Genomic DNA, 19,928 nt, shown 5'->3' with positions numbered 1-19,928 from the left:
AACTAAATTCAGCCTGGTGTTAGGAAGTCTCTAAGGTTATGTCTACACTGCAGCTGAAGTGAGCCTCCCAGCCCAGGTAGACACATTTGTGCTACCAGGCTCAAGCTAGCATGCCAAAAATAGCAGACTGGACATTGCGGCTCTGCCGGAGACCTGGATTAGCCATCTGAGACCAGACCCAGCAGATCCAAGCTGCCATCTGAACTGCAAGGTTCACACTGCTATTTTTAGCATGTTAGCTTATACCCCACTAGCACGAGTCTGTCTACCTGGCCTGGGGGACTCCCTCCCAGTTGCAGGGTTGACATATCCTGGGTGCTAATCAGTGGTGTAAGCTGCTCAGAAAATGATTGTGAATTATACTTGTGTAACTAGGGCTAATTTGGCATTAGGTGGGCTAATGGGAAAGGAGCCCCTGGGAGGTTCCAATTGTAGACATTCCATAGGGAGTTTGTGGATGGTAGGGTTTATCCCAAATGACAGGTCTAGGAACCAACCTCAAAGCCCTCAAAAGCCACCCTCTCCCCAGCAGTTCTCACTGCTGGCAGCTGTCTCAGAACTACCCCACCGCCCACCCCCTTTTTGATGGGACTTTCCGCAACAGAGTGCTCTCTGATAGGAAGGGTCATTATCTTTCCTCCCTGATCTTCGTAGAGCTAGTACAAGGACGATACACCTCCTCCTCCCTGACCACAAGGCAAGCTCTGGCCCCAGCCTCAGCCAACCCATTCTTCTCCTAACCAGTCCAAGGAAAAGGGGAAGAGCATTGCCTTGAAGCTGCTGCCCCTTTCCCTCACTTCCCTGTGATTTGTTACATGTGGCTGGAATAAGGGTGTACCAGGAACAGGAGTATGGAAGGTACAGCATGGTCCCACTACTCTGTTTCACACCTTGTTTTTGCTGCTGCAGAGTCTAAATTACATTTATTTTTCCCCATCTGCTAAAATGCCTAATCAGTGCAAGTTACACTAATTTGCCCCTTTCTATTTTATTTTTCATCAACTGACATCAGGATCCAATGCTCATCTCATATTCGTGTAAATCGGGACTAACTGCATTTCAGTCAGTGGGCCAGATGCTTGGCTGTGGTCATAAGCTACCTCTGCACTGTGCTTATCCCAAGGTCCATCCCGGCATCAATTTGGTCCCTGATATAAATGACAACATCTTGGGCAAATTTAAACTGGTTGTCAAGAGCCTCAAGGGACTATTCTGTCAGTCCAGGATCAGGCAAGCATAAGGAAGTCCAGGCCATACCCATTTCTCTCCTCCATGTCCTCACATTCAGGAGCCACGGGTGTGTTTAATTTACTACTCAACTTTGCACTTAAATTCCAGTGGCTGGCTAAACTGGCTTTAGGGCATGTTTGTGCTAGCAGAGTGGCAGAAAGTTGCCCCAATATACACATGAATCAGGCCCAGTGGATGTGAGAAGAACTGATGTGAGAAGAGACTCAGACTGCCACTAACTTCTCAGAATCTGACATGACAATATCAGGAATGAAAACAAATCGTATCTACCAGTAAGGCTGAATCAAAGATGCCCTTAAAGTTGTTTCCAGTCTTTATTATTGGTGAAGCAAAAGCAGGAGAAGTTTCTAATTTGCTTTCCCTCTCTTTGCAAAAATTAAATTATTAAAAGAAAGGAATCCAGTTCTTCCTAAAAGCAGGAATGGTGTGTTGCCAGCATATTCCACTTCAGAGAATGGTATAATTCATTGGTGGATAATATTTATTTTAAAACACAGAGCAAATTTATACTTGATGCAACCCCACTGACGAAAAGAGAGGCATGCCAACAGGTATGTTAGCACAGAATTTGGCTCATGCTATCTGTAAAACACTCGGGAATCTTTTTGGAAAGGTGCTACAAAAGTAAATATATGGTATTACAGTATTATGATATTGCAATTTTCTTCTTCAAAACACTGTAGGAAACAATTATATTATCCTCTCTTCAGAATTACACTGGACAAAATAACATCTGGAAATGTGTTGTGCTGCACAATAGGTTTATTTAGACCCTGTCATGAGACAACTGTTCTCCCATATTATTGCTGATGGAGCTAGACAGCTTACTGAATACATTTAGTGTGACACAAAAAGTCAAGACAAACACTGCAAGTAAGAGTCAATATTTATTTGATTAATAACTTACAAAAATTTCACAGATTTAATTTATGTAAGGAGAGCTAATTTATTAAACATTTTACAGATTTTTGTTCACCATGTAATACATCAAGATCCTGACAGTAGTAAAATAATACTTGGCACAGTTATAAATAAAGAAAATACAAAAACAATGTATCCATAGCTTAAAATGTAATGATGTTGTTTTATGCATATTAATTTTCAAAAACAAAATCTGGTGGACACCAAAGAACATAGAAACCCGCAAAGAAACAGCACATGTTTAGGGCTGAGACAAAATTTCCATTTACTCAACCTATATCAGATAAAGCTGATCTGATTTCAGTCTGGATCAGCGTCATGAAGTTTTGGAAGCGATGTAGTTTTGCTGTAATACGCAAGTTGTAAGTTTAATAGTTTACTTGACAGAAAAATGCTGCATAGATGGCTTTTCCCATTCTGATGGTTTCAGGTCATAGGTCTCAGTATTCCTCAAGATAATTAACTCTTTGATTTAGATTTATATGCCCTAAATCCAGGACATTTGCAAGTTGATTCTAAACCTATTATATTTTCTATTGGCCAAATTGTGCAGTCTGTAATGAAGCAAAACTCCCACTAGGGAGCTATGCTCAAATAAAGACTGCAAAATTAACCTCATATTACCACCAAAGTCCACTCTTGTTTTGCAAACATTCTGGTACACAGACTTTGTTAGTTAATCGGACAACTAAAATAATAATGTACTTTACACATTAGATTACTGATGCTATGAAATGTATTTACTAAAAACGTTCAACTGACTGAAGTTCTTTATGTCAGCCGACCCCAAATAGAAATGGGAAAAAAAATTTTCCTGGAGGTGCAGAACATTACCTTTAATTGTAAAAGAAGTAAAAAAAATTTGAAGGCTTATTCATGCTTTTTTCCATTTAGAAATTAAAAATATGAATAAGGGTGTCATTTGTTTTTGTTCATGTTAACAGAATTATTATGGCACAAAACTCTTGCCACCCCTGTAACCAACTCCCCCGAAACGTTGTATCAAAGATAATGTTGATTTTTTCCCCAGTCTTAAACGTTCAAGTACGCTAACGTTACATTTCTGTTAATCTTGATATCTGGTACTTGCAAACTATGCGAGTGTCTTGTGATCAAAGAAACGGCTAAAGAAAAAAATGTCTACTTGCAAATACTGAACATCACCTATTTACAGTTTCACTGCTCCTCTTACTAAGGCAAGGGGCGGGAATACCACTAGATTGCTTTTATACTTGTAATCTGCATATTACAGAGAATGTTAATTTTGCCAAGCATCAAACATGCAGTGAATTTGCAGGGTATAATGCCTATTAACAGCAGTATTGAACATCACTAAAAGCTCATTAGATATCTTCCTACACTTTTTGGTTGATAAAATGAAATGAGAAACCTTAAATATACTAACACACACTCACAAAGAGAAAACTATTTGATAAATTATTTATATACAGATACACATTCTTTACAGTGGTCTCTATCAACTGCTTCCAGGTCCCCTCTGAAAATTCCCTTCACAGATTTCTCGAACCACTAGGTTGCTACAGCACTTAAAAGAGAACTAATGCAAGTCTCAGTCTCTCTGTAAACAATAGTTAAGGAAACAGTGAATAATTCACCATGAGTATAGGAAAACGCCATAACAGAAAATCAGTGCATCACATTCAACAACAAAAAGCCCATTTGGAATGAGATTTCATATCATTCCCTACCTTTCAAACATATTTGCAGTGAGAGAACTTAACAGAAAAAAATCTCAAGGATGATTTCCACTTGCTGACATACCGTCTTCTTCAGAATGTCCTATTAGATTTTCCATTCATATGTGCTATTAACAGAGATCACACTTTACTTAAGCTTGGATTCAATCATTTTATATGCAAACAAAATGAGTGTTTTAGTCAGTGTTCACGATTTGTTTTGCAATCACATGGAATTTAAAACTGTTACAAACCCTTCTTTTCTATTACTGAGATTTTGCATTCACGTCTTTGGTCCCCCTATGCAACTTCTCTTCAAACCTTTCCAGTCACTATGCAATATATTACACTAGATCACTCCTAGTATTAAATTGTTAATATCATTTGTTCAAAGATATCAAATTAAATTCGGTTTTATTTTTTGCTGAATATCATATAGTATATATTGTGGTCTATTTTTAAAAGGTATATCATGCACTTAAGCTGGGCTTTAACTTCGACAGAAGAGCTTTACTTACTCGTGCAACTGTTTATTTTCAGACTATACAACCTCGAAACAAGGTTATTACGAGTATTTCACTGTACCGGAAACAGATGGCCATAACTGCTGATAGCCATAAAATATAGGTAACACACTTATTTGTGAACATTATCCTCATGTGCCCTGCTTCAGCAGCTTAACACATTACAGTCGATCCCCAATAAAACCACATGATTTTAATCACAGTATTGAAATGCACATTTTCCCATGTACATAATACTATAGAAAATCAATATAAAATCACATTACCTGAACTAAATGTAGCAATCTTAATGAAGGCTGACTGCATTGTGAAATTTAGTTTTAGACTCCAGATTCTTACTCCAATGGAATTATTCGAATTGGGAAATAAATATTTCTGTTCAGCACAACATGACTAAGTATGTCAATACTTTAATAATCTCATGCTCCTTTGTAAAAGGTGTTAAATAAAAAATCCAACAACAAATGTAGTGAATATGTTGTTGTGAATAATTCTCATGTTAAGAATGGTTAAAATCCCTTTTTGATCTTCCTCCTCTTCCTTATCAGGATTGGCAGTTTATTCTGTCCATTTTTACCTTCGTTAATAAAACTCTGATAAAGAGAAGGTACCGTAAGATTCATCGTTAGCCCTACACATAGCATGCTACGGTTCAAAGGATGTGGATTCGAGAGAGAGAGAAATTTTCAGGCACCACTCAGATCTGATATGCTCACAGGATGAAGATGGTGCTACACTAGCTGGTAGCCTGCTCCTGAAGTTTGGTCATATTCTATTGTATACTGCCTTGTCCAGTCCACAATAACAGGACGAAAAAGACCACAGCATCTGAATTCAAAGAAGTCTATAATATTCCTTATACATCCATGGCTAAAAAAAAAAAACAACCAAGAAGACATACGTTAGTAAGTAACATCACAATTCACTGAACATAGCACAAGTTTGTCTATCTCCAAATTTACCATGTCTGCTTGCTCTCCAAAAAGTTCCCCAAATGTAGAAAACCCAAACTCTGAGAGCACAACTGACTCTTTAACCTTAAATCAGCCATTCCCCAAGATAGTATGCCCCAGGGTTCTATAACAATCACTGGATATCATCCCATCTTAAAGTTAAGAAAAAATGACTTACTAGAATATATTTGATAGACAAAGCAAACAATAGCACCAATAGAACATTAAATAAAAACAATTGCAGCATTATTCTGCCTTTGATTTCAGACGATGCTATTTTATTTTTTCCATTTTATAATATGTGAATATTACAACTTCTAAGCATAGACTGTAAAATTATATGAACTCAAAAATAACAAAACTGAATCAGCTCAAGAGAAATCCCTGAACCATGAACCAATCTCTATCCCACCGCAGGCAATAGTTTGAACCAATAAACAGGCATTACAATGCATCCCGAAGGTCATACTCTGTTGGACCAACAGGAAAGCATAGTTCAGAGCTGAGTGCCATCCACTAAGACCACAAATAACATTGAAATTTAGGGAAATATGAGAACAAGAGCTTCCAAAGTATGGAGTATGAAAAGTAGTAGTATTTAGGATAGCTAAGACACAAACTATCTAGGGATTTATAGATCAAAATCAACACCTTAAACTGCACCCAGTGATGAACTGGAAGCCAAAGTAATCTGCAGTGCACAGGTGTAGTATATTCCATGCCACAAACACCACTAACTGGGCGGCCACATTCTATGCTAGCTGAAGTTTCAGAGTGGTCTTGAAAGCTAGTCCCACACTGTATTAGAGCATACCGTTCTGGAAGTGGCAAAGGCATGGATAACTTGGTAAGGCCCCTATCCAAAAGGAATTGTTGCACCATTTAGAAGTGCCAGACATGAATATGAAGGGATTGTCCTCCCAGGATCACCTTCAATTTAATTAATACTGGTCTTCAGATTATGTGGTGGTTCATAGGCTATAGGTCAAAGATCAGTGTGAATCCTTGAACACTACAAAATATAGAGTATACACATCTCTGTGGACCTAGAGGACAAGAGTGATAGCTTCCAAATCCAGCAGCTGTTAAATCATAGAGCTCATTGTCAATTTCTTGAAGTTTTACAGTCTCGAACATGTAAAAAAATCTCAGGAAGGCAATTAATTTTTAATCAGAAAGCTTCTTTTTGCTTGGGGCAGTGAAGCCTTGTAATTACACTGAAAGCTGAGTCGGCCTTGATTTTCTGGAAATCAAAACGTAGGTAATAGGATGTAGACTAGAAAGATGAGAAGCAACAACGAGAACATCTGAATTCCTGAAAGGACATTAAGTAAACAAACCGTGGTTGACATCTTTGCTCCATCTTGTAGGCAGTGCTTACTTAGTCAGTTCAAACACTTGTTTCATGATTTTAAGGAACATCTTCTAAAAGCTCCTAAGCTGATGGAAATGGCTACAGGATGTGGAATTTGAAATCAGTGAGGAAAGCAATACATTGCATCTGCTCTGGGCACAGGCTTGTGTTCCTCAGACAAAAAGAAATCTGATTGTGGCTGTGCTGCAGCTCTAGAAAGGTCACATAAAGCAAGTGAGACTAGTAACATAGCTAATTTCTTTTGTATGGTGGGACTTGAGAAGAAATGTTGAAGGCAAGTCCTTTTACTAGCACAACAACAAGCTTCGTGAAGTGGCAGCATCCCCTACAAGGAAGGTGCTTTCCATTTCTTTACCAAGAAAAAGACTATTACCGTTCTGGGAGCATAATTTTTTTGTATGTTAAATCATCAATGGCTAGATTCATTTAGGAATATTAACAGTAATTATAAGTCACTTTCCATAATCAGATACATTGGCTTATGGTAAAAATAGCTGTTCAAATTCAGCTTTTAAAAACTGAAATTCTGGGATCCTATCAGCATCTGGAAGATAGTTTTCAGCATTCAGCTCTGTTTTGTTGCATTCAGTTGTGAAGTTCATTTGTGGGTTGGCTATCCAAATGAGAAATAAAGTTTTACACATTTTTATAAACTTACTTGAATGGGCTTTCAATAGATGTTGTTGTGACTTTAAAGTGCTTGTATCGTCTTGCATTCATCCTTTCATTTGTAGTGATACCTAAACAAGATATCTAGAAAAGATGGGAGATAAAGCAAGCAAACACTTAGAATTTCCAAAATTAAAAGCAAACCAGGAGAGAGAAAGGCTGGAAAAAAAAACACACATTTATTTGCTACTTTATGGTTTTAATTGTGCAGGACTATTTGGTGCCTGTGAAGGTGAGGGGCTGTTTAGTTTGGCACAAGGCACAATGCAAGCTGCATCGTTCTGCCTGTACATCTCAACCATCTGCGTTATTTGAGTCTTTCTTGAGTGAACAGAACCATCTGTATCAAATTGTGTAGTAGTTTTCATTTTTAATAAATCCTGATATCCAGAAGAAAAATCCCTAATAATCTATACTGGAGATAATAAATAAGATAAGCAATTATTTTTATTATAGTAGATATTTAGACATTATCTTAAACAATTTTGAAACAACTATTTTTCCTTCTTGGCACTGATACTTAAAGTAACTATAAGATGATATTTTTGTAATTTTTTTCCCCTGTATAATTTTGTCTCAATAACAAGAAGTTCTAAGAAATAATAAATTGGGCTGAAAACACCTTCTGCATGGGTCACTTGGCTCAAGAAGTGTGAACAGTTTTCAGCAACTACTCCATAATTGTTTTGACCTAAAAAGAAAAGACCTGAAGAAATCTTAAATTATGCAAGGCCTGGATTTACTGTAGTATATTGCATGTGCAACACTGGAAACAAAAGTAGTAGAACTCCCTTAACAATTGGGCACTATCATAAGCTAAAGTTTTAGAATTCTTATTCATATGGTAACTCAGCCCCATGTTATGGGATCAACAAGCCATGTCTGATAATCCTGAGCATTCAGGAAATTACACTCAGGTTTACTTGCCTTTTCTGAATATACTGAAGTTTTGTCCCTTTAACAGACACGTATCTAAAGAAAGAGGACACGATTTCAAAAAAATGAGAGCCTAAAGTTAGGCACCTATTGCCAGGTTCTGTAAGAAGAGGCCTGATTTTCAAAATGAATGAGAACTCTTGAGTACTCATATTCTCTTTTGAAAAATCAAGCCATCTATTTAGGGGTTTAACTTTAGGAAACCATTTTTGAAAATCTTGGCTAGGTCTTTTAATCTTCTCCAGGGAATAAGGAAGCTGTTTGGAAGACAGGACAGAGAGTGGCAAAGAACGATAGCAGAGAGTGAACCCATCAAGAGTGGTCAGTCAAGGGATCAGTCAACTTTACTTTCAAACCATCAGAGAGGAATCAAGAGAGGGGCTGTGGAGTTAAAAAAGTGAACAAAGCTCCTAAGAAAAAGGCCAAGTTAGAAACTCTAAGAACAGGTTTTGGCAAGTTTCAGAGTAGCAGCCGTGTTAGTCTGTATCCGCAAAAAGAACAGGAGTACTTGTGGCACCTTAGAGACTAACAAATTTTCTAAGGTGCCATAAGTACTCCTGTTCTTTTTAGGTTTTGGCAAGTTCTTTTAAGTTACTTTTTAACTTTCTACACACAATAGTATAAATAATTATTTGGACACATTTAATAATGTAGTTACTTTATGTTTTATTTTTCATATTTCCTACACTGCATGTTTTCTGCTTGTAAATAGTATTAAATACTACAATTATAATAATTTTGCCTTCATCACATTTAAGGGTGCAAAGCATTTCACGAGGCGGCATGAGGAAAGTGTTCTTCCAGGTTCCATAGAATTTGAAGAAATATCTACCAACATATTCCATTCCAAAGCAGGGGGTTCTCAAACTGAGGGTCGGGACTCTTCAGGGGGTTGCAGGATTATTACATGGGGGGGGGGCGGTCACAAGCTGTCAGCTTCCACCCCAAACCGCGCTTTGCCTCCAGCATTTATAATGGTGTTAAATATATTAAAAAGTGTTTTTAATTTATAAAGGGGGGGAGGGTGTTGCACTCAGAGGCTTGCTATGTGAAAGGGTCACCAGTAAAAAAAATTTGAGAGCCATTATTCTAAAGTAACTTACGTATGGAGTTTAATGGATCCTGGGATAGTTGGGGATTGGAAGGCACGCTGGAAAGTTGCATGTTCACATTTCTTTAGTACTCTGGTGCTTTATATTGGTTTGGAAGCCACACTGAATAGATGTGGTCACCCTGGCTCATTTATCTTGGGCAGGAAATCCCACTGGAAGGTAGTGTGGTGGCCCTGGATCACAAGTATAAACTTGGAATCTATATTGGTGGTTGTTCTAAATCATCGTTACAGGAGAGAAGGAAAAAGCTGAGATGCCTGACAGTTTACTTCGAAGTTTGGATCTTATTTCTGATATAACTGGAAACGCTGAAGTGGTAACTAAGCCCTTGTGAAGAGACTTGTGATAAGACTTTGTTCTTTACTGTTAGGATAGATAAGGAAAAGTATTCCTTTTTTAATATGGCTAATGTGATGTATTTGAATATTATTTTCCTGTCTAAACCTGTAGTTGATAATTCCATTAACTGGGAATACATGGCCTATGATTTTGTTAAGATATTTGAATAAACTTTCCTCCTTTGGCTTTTGTACTGACAGATAATGCAAAACACACAATGGTCTCATTTGATGGGCAGACATGGGAACATCTGAAATACAGATCCCAGCGCCACAGAACATATTGAACTGTTTGGCTCATTCCAAGACTACTCAAATAGATTGTTCATCCAGGCTACTGTTTTGGGTATTGGTTAGAGTTTCAGTCTGTGTTACAAGAGTGCTGGTCAGACATGATAATGAGGTGTCTGGGAAGGAAGACTGACAATTGAATTCAAGGGAAAAGCTAAATGTCTGATCACAAGAGATCTTTAGTGTGAGAAAATTCAAAGGATCTATTTATATTTTAGCATATAGAATTACATATTATGTGAACATATTCATTGATTTCAGTGGGATATGTGAATGCTCAGTGATTCTTAGTGAGGAAAATGCATGAAAATTGTTTCAGTATAGTGCATCTTTTACTCCTGACAGAATTCTGCACATCTGTGTATCCCCCCGCACAGAAAAATGCAAAAGAAATCTGCGGGGGGACACATGCCTCTTCTCTGGCAATGCGTGTGTTCCAGCGAGCCTGGAGCAGCCTCAGACACGCAAATCACTGAGGGGAGGAGGGCTGGGTGAGTGTGCCTGCATGGGAGACGTTGATCACAGTCAGAGGGTGGGGCTAGGCGTGCGTGCCTGCCAACAAGCGAGAGAGACTCCGTCCCTCTCACTTGCTACTATGGCTTGCCTGGCGGGGAGGGGTAGGGCTTTTTATTATGCACGAGGCAGACTTTGTCCCTGAGGCAGAAATGTAGCAGCCTGCCTGCCAGTTAACTGATCTCATACTCTGAGGCAGAAATGTAGCAGCCTGCCTACACAGTAGCGTTGTTAATGTTCCTATTGTTAGTTAATTGTTCCCATTCTCAGACAATTCCCCAAGGAGTATAAAACCTGTAAAAGTTTTAAGGCCCCTACATTACCAGAGTGATGTAGAGCCTTATAAATGACAGTAAGGGAATCAGCTAGGAAGATCAATGTGCTTTCTCACCTTTTTCCTGTGCCAAAGTGGCACAATGGAGTTAGATTACTGCTCAGAATTTATTTTACTTACCCATAAAAAAAAAAAAAAAAAAGACTTTGAGGGCAAATAAAACATTTACCAAGCAGTCAATACAACGTCAGGACAATCAGAACCAAGCACTTCCCAAAGTACCCAGCCAGGTTCAGGACAATGATTAGCAAAACTGTATGACTTTCGTGTGTGAAAGTCTGAGCAATTTAAAATGCCATTCTACTTTTTTTCTCTCCCTCCCTCCCGCCCCCTGTTTGTTGTTCTGTAATGTAATTTTAATGAAAATCCAGGATTATAACTAGAAGGCAGGTTATTAGTTACCAAGTGTTTGTAACTTATCTTTCATGTGTTTAGGTAATGCTGAATAGTTATTGTGACTCTTTTCTGCATTGTAGTTTAAATAAATTACCAAAACAATGTAAACTGGTGTGATTATACTGCATTATTTTGACAAATAAATATGCAGATACTGAAAAGAGATACTGCTGCAGGCTTCTTATTTACAATTTCACCTGAAACTGAGAACAGGAATTTGCATGGCACTTTTGTAGCCAGAGTTGCAAGGTATTTACATGCCAGATATGCTAAACATTCGTATAACCCTTCATGCTTTGGCCACTATTCCAGAGGACATGCTTCCATGCTGATGATGCTCGTGAAAAAAAAAAATGCATTTGTTAAATTTGTGACTGAACTCCTTGGGGGAGAACTGTATGTCTCCTGCTCTGTTTTACCCACATTCTGCCATGTATTTCATGTTATAGCAGTCTCGGATGATGATCCAGCACATGTTCGTTTTAAGAATACTTTCACAGAAGATCTGACAAAACGCAAAGAAGGTATCGATGTGAGATTTCTAAAAATAGCTACAGCACTCGACCCAAGTTTTAAGATTCTGAAGTGCCTTCCAAAATCTGAGAGGGATGAGGTGTGGAGCATACTTTCAGAAGTCTTAAAAGCGCAACACTCCGATGCAGAAACTACTGAATATGAACCACCAAAAAAGAAAAAAAAAGGTGAGTTGAAAAATATTATTTCTTTTGTTTTTTACAGTGCAAATATTTGTAATCAAAAATAAATATAAAGTGAGCACTGTACACTTTGTACTCTGTGTTGTAATTGAAATCAATATATTTGAAAATGTAGAAAACGTCCAAAAATATTTAAATAAGTAGTATTCTATTATTATTTAACAGCGCGATTAATCGTGATTAATTTTTTTAATCTCACAATTAACTGTGATTAATTTTTTTAATCGCTTGACTGCCCTAGTTTTTTTATGACAAGGAACTGCATGGAAAATGTTGTAAGAGGAAAATGCTGGAAGTTTGGTAAGTTGGGGACCTCAGCACCCGGGAGGAGCCCGGTGGGAGTCAATTTAGCTGGAAGCTTCTGCTAAAATCATTAACAATGAACAGTTACTTTTGACATATAAACCATTGCACAGAATTTTTGAAACAAGACTATGCAGGTGCAAATTAGATACCTTTTAGAGCATGCTAGCAGGGTCTATGTGGGGCAATTAGACCACAATATGTTACAGTGCTTTATAAATCAGACCCTCTAGAGAGCTGTGCTATGCCATGTAGACAAGCCAAGCAGTCTCAAGTTCCTGATGACTGCTCCACTAAAAGCTAGGAGTGTCATGAAGGTGATAGGTGAAAGAGTATCAGCATTTAAATCTCTTTGAGTGCCATTTAGAAGCACTAATAATTTGCAACAGGCATTAACCATGTAATATGAAATAAGGGTACAGTTTTCGAAAGCATTTAAGTGACTGAAGAGCCTAAGTCCCATTTTGAAAAGTGACTTAGGAGGATAAGTCTCCTTGAAAGTCAATGGGACTCAGGAGCCTAAGTGCCTGAATTGATCTTAAAAATGGGACTTAGGCACTTTTAAAAAAATTATCCAAGGTTTCAAACCAAGAAAATGTCAGCCAAAAGTGATCGAAAAAAGCCTTCTAACCTAATTCAATGACTATCCTATTTAAACTATTTTCACTTGTATGGCTGTCAAGGGAGCTACTGAATAGAGACTTCTGATCCCTTTCACTCTTACTAAAATTATCATTTGTACAGATATACAAAGAACTTCACACTCTTTCAACTCCCAATAAGACAATCTCCCTTTTGCCTGGTGACTCCAGATCCCCCCCATTCTAAATGAGGCAACCCCTACGACTGACAACACAATCAGCTTTCTATTCCCTCTGCAAACCTTGTTTCTGTGATCATTGAGCCTTGTTTTATAACAATGTTAAGTAAACTGAAAAAGGAATATTTGATGTAACGGGAATGCAAATTTACTTTCAATATTCAGGGTTGACTATAATAAATAACAAATAAAGTGCGTTTTCATACCTGATACATCTGACACATAAGTAACACAGCCACCCACATGAAATGAAACACACTATTTAGAAACATCCAAAACATCCAAGGTGAACAGGTGGCAATTTGTGTAATGTATGTCCACAATCCATCCTTTGTGTAAGTAGTCTCACAATGGATTCCCCAGTCTGGAAGAAGAAAAAAAATTATAGATTTAAAAATTATATAAAATCCTCAGATCACACATTTTTTCTATATATCAATGTAGTATTTAAATTTGAACTGGTCAGAAAACTTTGACAAAATGCAATTTTTTTTTTTATGAAATATGGAAATAATTTTCAAAAACCTTCACAATTTGTCCCTCCTTTTCTAACCAGCTGTAATTTAAATTCACAGAGATGATAGTAAGTTAATGAAGGGCATAGAATAATAGTAACAAGGACCGTATAGAATTCTTAATGAGATATTTTTCTATAATAACTAGGTATTCTTCTATTCTAGAACACCTAAACTGGGCAGATACTAAAGCATACCTCAATTCCAATACAAAAATAGTATCAAAGTATAACTCTGATAGTGCAAATACTCATACGAGGAACTAAATGAAATATTGTACTTAAAAACAATTAAGAAAAAATGTACTCACAAGAGATACAGCCATAAATCATCCAACAGATCATAAAAAGCAAAAAGAACAGATATCCCATGAAATAGCGATGGTTCCCTGCCCCTAAAGATGAACACAAACAACATGAATTAATTTTTTCCACCTTGAGAAAAGGTCAGTAATACGCTTGATGGCTGATTTACATGTGAATTAAATTTAAATGATTTTAGGAAAACACTGCTAATTACTTTATATGCAAATGTTACTCTCTGGAAACATTATATTAGTCTGTAAAATCTATATGACTTCTTAGAATCTTGAAAATAGGTGCTTTTCTCCCTTACAATTTTGCCCTTTCAATAAGGCCAAACATTGTTTTATTTTTCTATGCTCCTACCATACTGCAGCTGAAATTCACACACGCTTGTTTAATTTACAATCTGCTTTATTGATAACAACACAGCTTTGGGAACTGTTTAGTTAACAGCTGTTGCAGAGCCAGGAAGAGCTCAAAAATTGTTTTGGTATGTCTCAAAAATACTGAATTATTTTTGTTTCTTGGCAACAGAGGGCAGGCATTTTTAATAAGACGTACAGAAAATAGAAATCTGGACAAAAATCCACATCCTCTTTTGACAATTAAAGGTATAGGACAAGTTGACCTTAAACTGCTTGACAGCCAACTGAAAAGAAAATATTCAACAAAAAGATGGATAGCCAACAATTTAGGTAAACAAGACGTTAAAAAAACTGGTTAAATTAATTAATGAAACTTAAAAAAAATTCTACTTGTAACTGAATTTAAAATGGAGTGAATGACACATAACATAACAGCATTTACTCAAAATGAAAAAGACAGTTACCTTTTCCGTAACTGGTGTTCTTCGAGATGTGTTGCTCATGTCTATTCTACAGAAGGTGTGCGTGCTCGCCACGTGCACCGGTGCTGGAAGTTTTTCCCCTAGCAGTACCTGTAGGGGGAGAGCGCCCCCTGCGACTCCTGGAGTGGTGCCTGCCTGGCGCGGTATAAGGGGAGCTGCGCGCTCCCCCCACCCTCAGTTCCTTCTTGCCAGACAACTCTGGCAGCGGGGAAGGAGGACGGGATGCGGAATAGACTTGAGCAACACATCTCAAAGAACACCAGTTACAGAAAAGTTAACTGTCTTTTCTTCTTCGAGTGATTGCTCCTGTGTATTCCACAGTAGGTGATTCCAAGCTGTATCTGCTGGAGGTCGGTAGGAGTTCACAAGTTCTTGGGACGGAGTACCACCCTGCCGAACCCGGCGTCATCCCTGGTTTGGGAGACTATCACACAGTGCGAGGTGAACGTGTGAAGCAAAGACCACGTGGCTGCTCTACAAAATGTCCTGAATAGGGACGTGGGCCACAAAGGCAGCCGACGAGGCCTGCACCCGCGTTGAATATGCCCTAAGAATACGCGGCGGGGGAACACCCACCAGCTCATAACAGGAGTGGATACACAAAGTGATCCAGTTAGACAGTCGCTGAGTGGAAATCGGCTGGCCTCTCGCGCGCTCAGCTGAGGCGACAAACAGCTGTGAGGACTTTCTGAATGGCTTGGTTCGCTCGAGGTAGAAAGCCAGAGCCCGCCTCACATCGAGCGTGTGGAGGCGGCGTTCCTCATTAGTCACGTGAGGTTTGGGGCAAAGGATTGGTAGAAAAACGTTCTGACCCATGTGGTAGGTAGAGACCACCTTCGGGAGGAACGCGGGGTGTGGGCGGAGCTGGACGTTGTCCTTATGAAAGACTGTATATGGTGGCTCAGAAGTCAGGGCCCTGAGCTCCGAGACTCGCCTGGCCACGTGATAGCAACCGGGAAGGCCACCTTCCATGAGAGGTGAGATCAGGAACACATGGCCAGCGGCTCAAATGGGGGACCCGTAAGCCGAGCCAGCACTAGATTCAGGTCCCACTGAAGGACCAGGGGCTTAGAATACGGGTAAAGCCGGTCCAACCCCTTAAGGAACCGGCCGCTCATAGCATGGGAGAACACCATGTGTCCTTGCACCGGGGGATGGAAGGCCAATATGGCTGCCTGATACACCCTGACTGACGAGGATGCCAGACCCTGGGCCTTCAGGAGGAGAAGGTAATCGAGGATAAGCTGGATCGGGGTGGCCGTCGGGGATACACCGTGGTCCGTTGCCCACCTAGCAAAACGAGACTACTTCGCCATGTAAGAGCAGCAAGTGGAGGGCCGTCTACTCTCAAAGAGGACGCGTTGAACCAGAGCTGAGCATGTCCTCTCCTCGCCACCTAGCCACTGAGTAGTCACGCCGTGAGGTGAAGAGCTGCCAGGTTGGGGTGGAGGAGACGGCCCCAGTCCTGAGAGAGCAGGTCCAGGTGGGGCGGCAATGGCCACAGTAGAGCCACCGCCAAGCCCAAGAGGATCCCGTACCAGTGCTGCCTGGGCCACGCTGGGACAACGAGGACGACCCTGGCCTTGTCCGTCTTTATTTTCTCTGGGACCCTGCTGATCAGCAGGAATGGGGGGGAAGGCGTATAGGAGTTGGCCTGCCGTGGTCAGGATGAAAGTATCAGAGATAGTGCCCCTCCCCAGACCCCCCCGGAATAGAACCAGGGCCATCGTCGGTTCTGTCAGGTTGCGAACAGGTCCACCCGGGGAGTTCCCCACATCCGGAAAAGCTAAAAGGCCACTTCCAGATGTAGGGACCACTCATGCTGAGAGGAAAAGTCCCTGCTCAAGCGATCCGCCCTCACATTCTGGGCACCTGGTAGGTGAAAAGCTTTTAGGTGGATGTCGTGGGCTATACAGAAGTCCCACAGGCTGAGGGCTTTGTGGCAGAGGGCGGAGGATCAGGCCCCGCCTTGCCTGTTGATATAGAACATCGAGACCGTGTTGTTCGTGAAAACCCTGACTACCTTGCCCTTCAAGTGCGAGCGGAAGGCCGTACACGCCAGCCACACCGCCCTGAGTTCCTTGACATTTATGTGAAGGGTCAGGTCTTGCGGAGACCACCGGCCTTGGGTCTGAAAACTGCCGACATGGGCTTCCCAGCCCAGGTCCAATGCATCGGACACCAGCTCCACTGACGGGGCCCAGTCCCTGAACGGCACTCCTCGGAGCATGTTGCTCGGTGTGGACCACCACCGTAGGGAGGCGGTCACAGAGTTTGGCACGGTAAGGACCTTGTCCAACCTGTCCGTGGCTTGGGAGAACTGTGAGGCCAACCAGAGTTGTAGGGGCCTCATCCTGAGCCTGACCACATACGTGCACACTGACATGTGACCTAGCAGCTGTAGGCAGGACCTGGCTGTCGGCACCGGGAACCTTACGGTTGAGTAGATGAGCCCTTTCAGAGTCTCCAACCTGTCTGGGGGGAGAGAGACCCTGGCCGACATCGCTCCAGGAGCACCCCGATACACTCTATGTGTTGGATCGGGACTAACGTGGACTTGGCATTGTTTACTAAGCACAGGCACAGGGCGGTGCATGTGGACAGGAGGAGTGCCACATGATCCCTCACCAGTGACCGGGAGGTGCCCTTGACTAGTCAAGTATAAGGGGGTAGCCGTGTTAGTCTGTATCTACAAAAACAACAAGCAACAACAATTATGCCTGCATCTGTAACTTTCACTCTATGCATCCGAAGAAGTGAGGTTTTTACTCACGAAAGCTTATGCCCAAATAAATCTGTTAGTCTTTAAGGTGCCACCAGACTCCTTGTTGTTCTTGACTAGTCAGTCATCCAGATAGGGGAATATCTGGATGCCCCAGCGTCTGAGGTAGGCTGCTATTACCGACACGTACTTTGTAAACACCCTAGGGGCAGTGAACAGACCAAATGGGAGGACCATGAATTGGTAGTGATTCTGTCCCACCACAAAACGGAAGCAGCACCTGTGCTCCTCAAATATGTGGCTATGGAAGTACGCGTCCTGTAGATCGAGGACCGCATACCAACCCCTGGGATCCAGGGAGGGGATGATGGAGGCCAGGGAAACCATGCGAAACTTGAGTTTTACCAAGTACTGGTTCAGACGTCGCAGGTCCAGTTTGGGTCTGAGCCTTTGGGATAAGGAAATACTGGGAGTAATACCCTTGCCCAGGAACTCCTTGGGCACCGCCTCTATCGCTCCTAGTTCCAGGAGCCTTCCGACCTCCTGCTCGAGCAGAGCCTCGTGTGATGGGTCCCCTAAGAGGGACAGGGGCGGGGGGTGGTTGGGCAGGTAGGAGGTAAACTGGAGGGTGTAACTTGGGAGATGGTGTTGAGGACCCAACAGTCCGAGGTGATCTGCGACCATTCCGGGAGGAACGCACACAATCGATTGGAAAAAGGGAGCTTTATTGGGGGTGGATCCCTGCAGAAAACTGGCGGGGTACCCCCGAGCATCCCGTCAAAACTGCCTTTTACCCGCCTGCTTGCCCTTAGAGGACCCAGGCTGTGGGGTAGGCTGGTATTTTCTTTGCGGGTGTTTCTTATAGCCCCGTTACTTCTTATGTGCAGCCTCGTATTTCGGGAGAGCGGCCTATGCGGGAGCCTCCTGTGGCTTGAACTTGCCTTTTGCCGGAGCAGGGACATAGAGGCCCAGGGTCTGGAGGGTTGTACGGGAGTCTTTCATGCTGTGCAGCTTTGTGTCTGTTTCCTCCGCAAACAGTGCCTTCCTCCTTTCCCTCAAAAGGGATCTCCTGCATCGATGACTGCGCCTCGCTGGATAACCCAGAGAGTAGAAGCCAGGACGCCTGTCTCATGGACACCGCCGAGGCTAGGGACCGTGCGGCCGTGTCCGCTGCATCCGAAGTGGCTTGCAGAGACGCCCTTGCGGTGGCTGCCTCTTCCTCCATGAGCGCCTTAAACTCCTTTCTATCGGGCTCCTGGAGGGAGTCTTTGAACTTGGGGAGATTAAACTTGTAGCGACCCAGGAGAGCCTGATGGTTTGCTACCCTCAGCTGGAAGCTTGATGACTAATACATTTTTCTCCCCAAAGCATCCAGCCTCCGAGAGCCTTTGTTCTTGGGGTCTGCGCTGGCTGCCCCTGTCACTCCCTGTGTTTGACTGACTCAACCACCAAGGACTTGGGTGCCGGGTGGGTATACAGATACTCGTGCCCCTTAGTGGGTACGAAGTACTTGTGCTCTGCCTTCTTAGAGATGGGAGCCAATGAGGCTGGCGTTTGCCACAGTACATTTGAAATTTTTGCCACCCCTTCATGGAGCGGCAAGGCCACCCTGACCAGTGCCGAGGAGGACAGCACACTGAACAGGGAGTCTGAGAGCTCTTCCATTTCCTCAGCCTGGAGATGGAGGCTCGCTGCCACCCTTTTTAGTAAGCCTCCGGACGGGGCGAGGAGGCCGGTGTGGTACTTTGGGTGTTGGCCGGCACCGGAGGATCCACCACCTGGTCGGATTCCAGGCACAGCACCGAGGAAGCAGGACCTGTCGACTCCTTTCTCGGCGGTCTAAGGATGGAGGCTGATGGTGCTTCAGACGCCCCAGCCACCGAGTGAGCCCCCACCAGGGGCTGCGCCGGAGGCCACAGTGCCCACTGGTACCACTGGGCCAGCCACGATGCACGGTGCCATTGCACTTGCTGAGGCACTGGTGGGGCCGGCTGATCAGGCTGGCTAGTCTGGCCTGTAGATGGGTGACTGTGAGCGGAGGTCGGGCTGGTGTATGATTCTCTGCTGCCTCCGGACCGGGAGCAGCGGCGGTGCCAGGATCTACGTCGACTGTGGGACCGCGGCCTCGAGGCGGGAGAATGCCACCGATGGTAGTAGCTGCTCTGTGAGCCATCTCGACGGGCGGACCCGCGGCGGTGAGGAGCTGGCGATCGACGCCCGGAGCTACGGTGCCTTGGTGGAGACTTTGAGCAGGATTCCAAGCAGGAACGGCGTTGACGATCATGCCGCAACCGACTGTGGTATTCCCTCCCTTTCTGAGCTTGCTTCATGAAGACGGTGGGAGTCCCGATTGGATGGTACCCATCCAGATAGTCTGGCCGGCGTCGAGG

General features: G+C 42.3%; 1 protein-coding gene across 3 annotated transcripts in view; it reads right to left on the bottom strand.

The window, feature by feature from the left end:
• Positions 1 to 2,119: 2,119 nt before the first annotated feature.
• ZDHHC17 (zinc finger DHHC-type palmitoyltransferase 17) overlaps positions 2,120 to 19,928 on the bottom strand; it is a 109,238-nt gene continuing 91,429 nt past the window's right edge. For 2 of the 3 annotated variants that reach the window (XM_034771872.1, XM_034771880.1), the window contains exons 9-12: positions 13,975 to 14,058; positions 13,356 to 13,513; positions 7,380 to 7,474; positions 2,120 to 5,263 (exon numbers count right to left, since the gene is read on the bottom strand). In XM_034771872.1, the coding sequence (XP_034627763.1) occupies positions 5,125 to 5,263; positions 7,380 to 7,474; positions 13,356 to 13,513; positions 13,975 to 14,058 (476 nt within the window). In that variant the 3' untranslated portion in view covers positions 2,120 to 5,124. The remainder of the gene's footprint in view (positions 5,264 to 7,379; positions 7,475 to 13,355; positions 13,514 to 13,974; positions 14,059 to 19,928) is intronic. The other variant, XM_034771888.1, reaches the window with a different exon arrangement.

This window comes from Trachemys scripta, chromosome 1, assembly GCF_013100865.1.
Source record: "Trachemys scripta elegans isolate TJP31775 chromosome 1, CAS_Tse_1.0, whole genome shotgun sequence".
Classification (NCBI taxonomy): Eukaryota; Metazoa; Chordata; order Testudines; family Emydidae; genus Trachemys; species Trachemys scripta.
The sequence above is the reverse complement of the archived record's forward strand: the minus strand, read 5'-3'. Positions and strand labels throughout refer to the sequence as shown.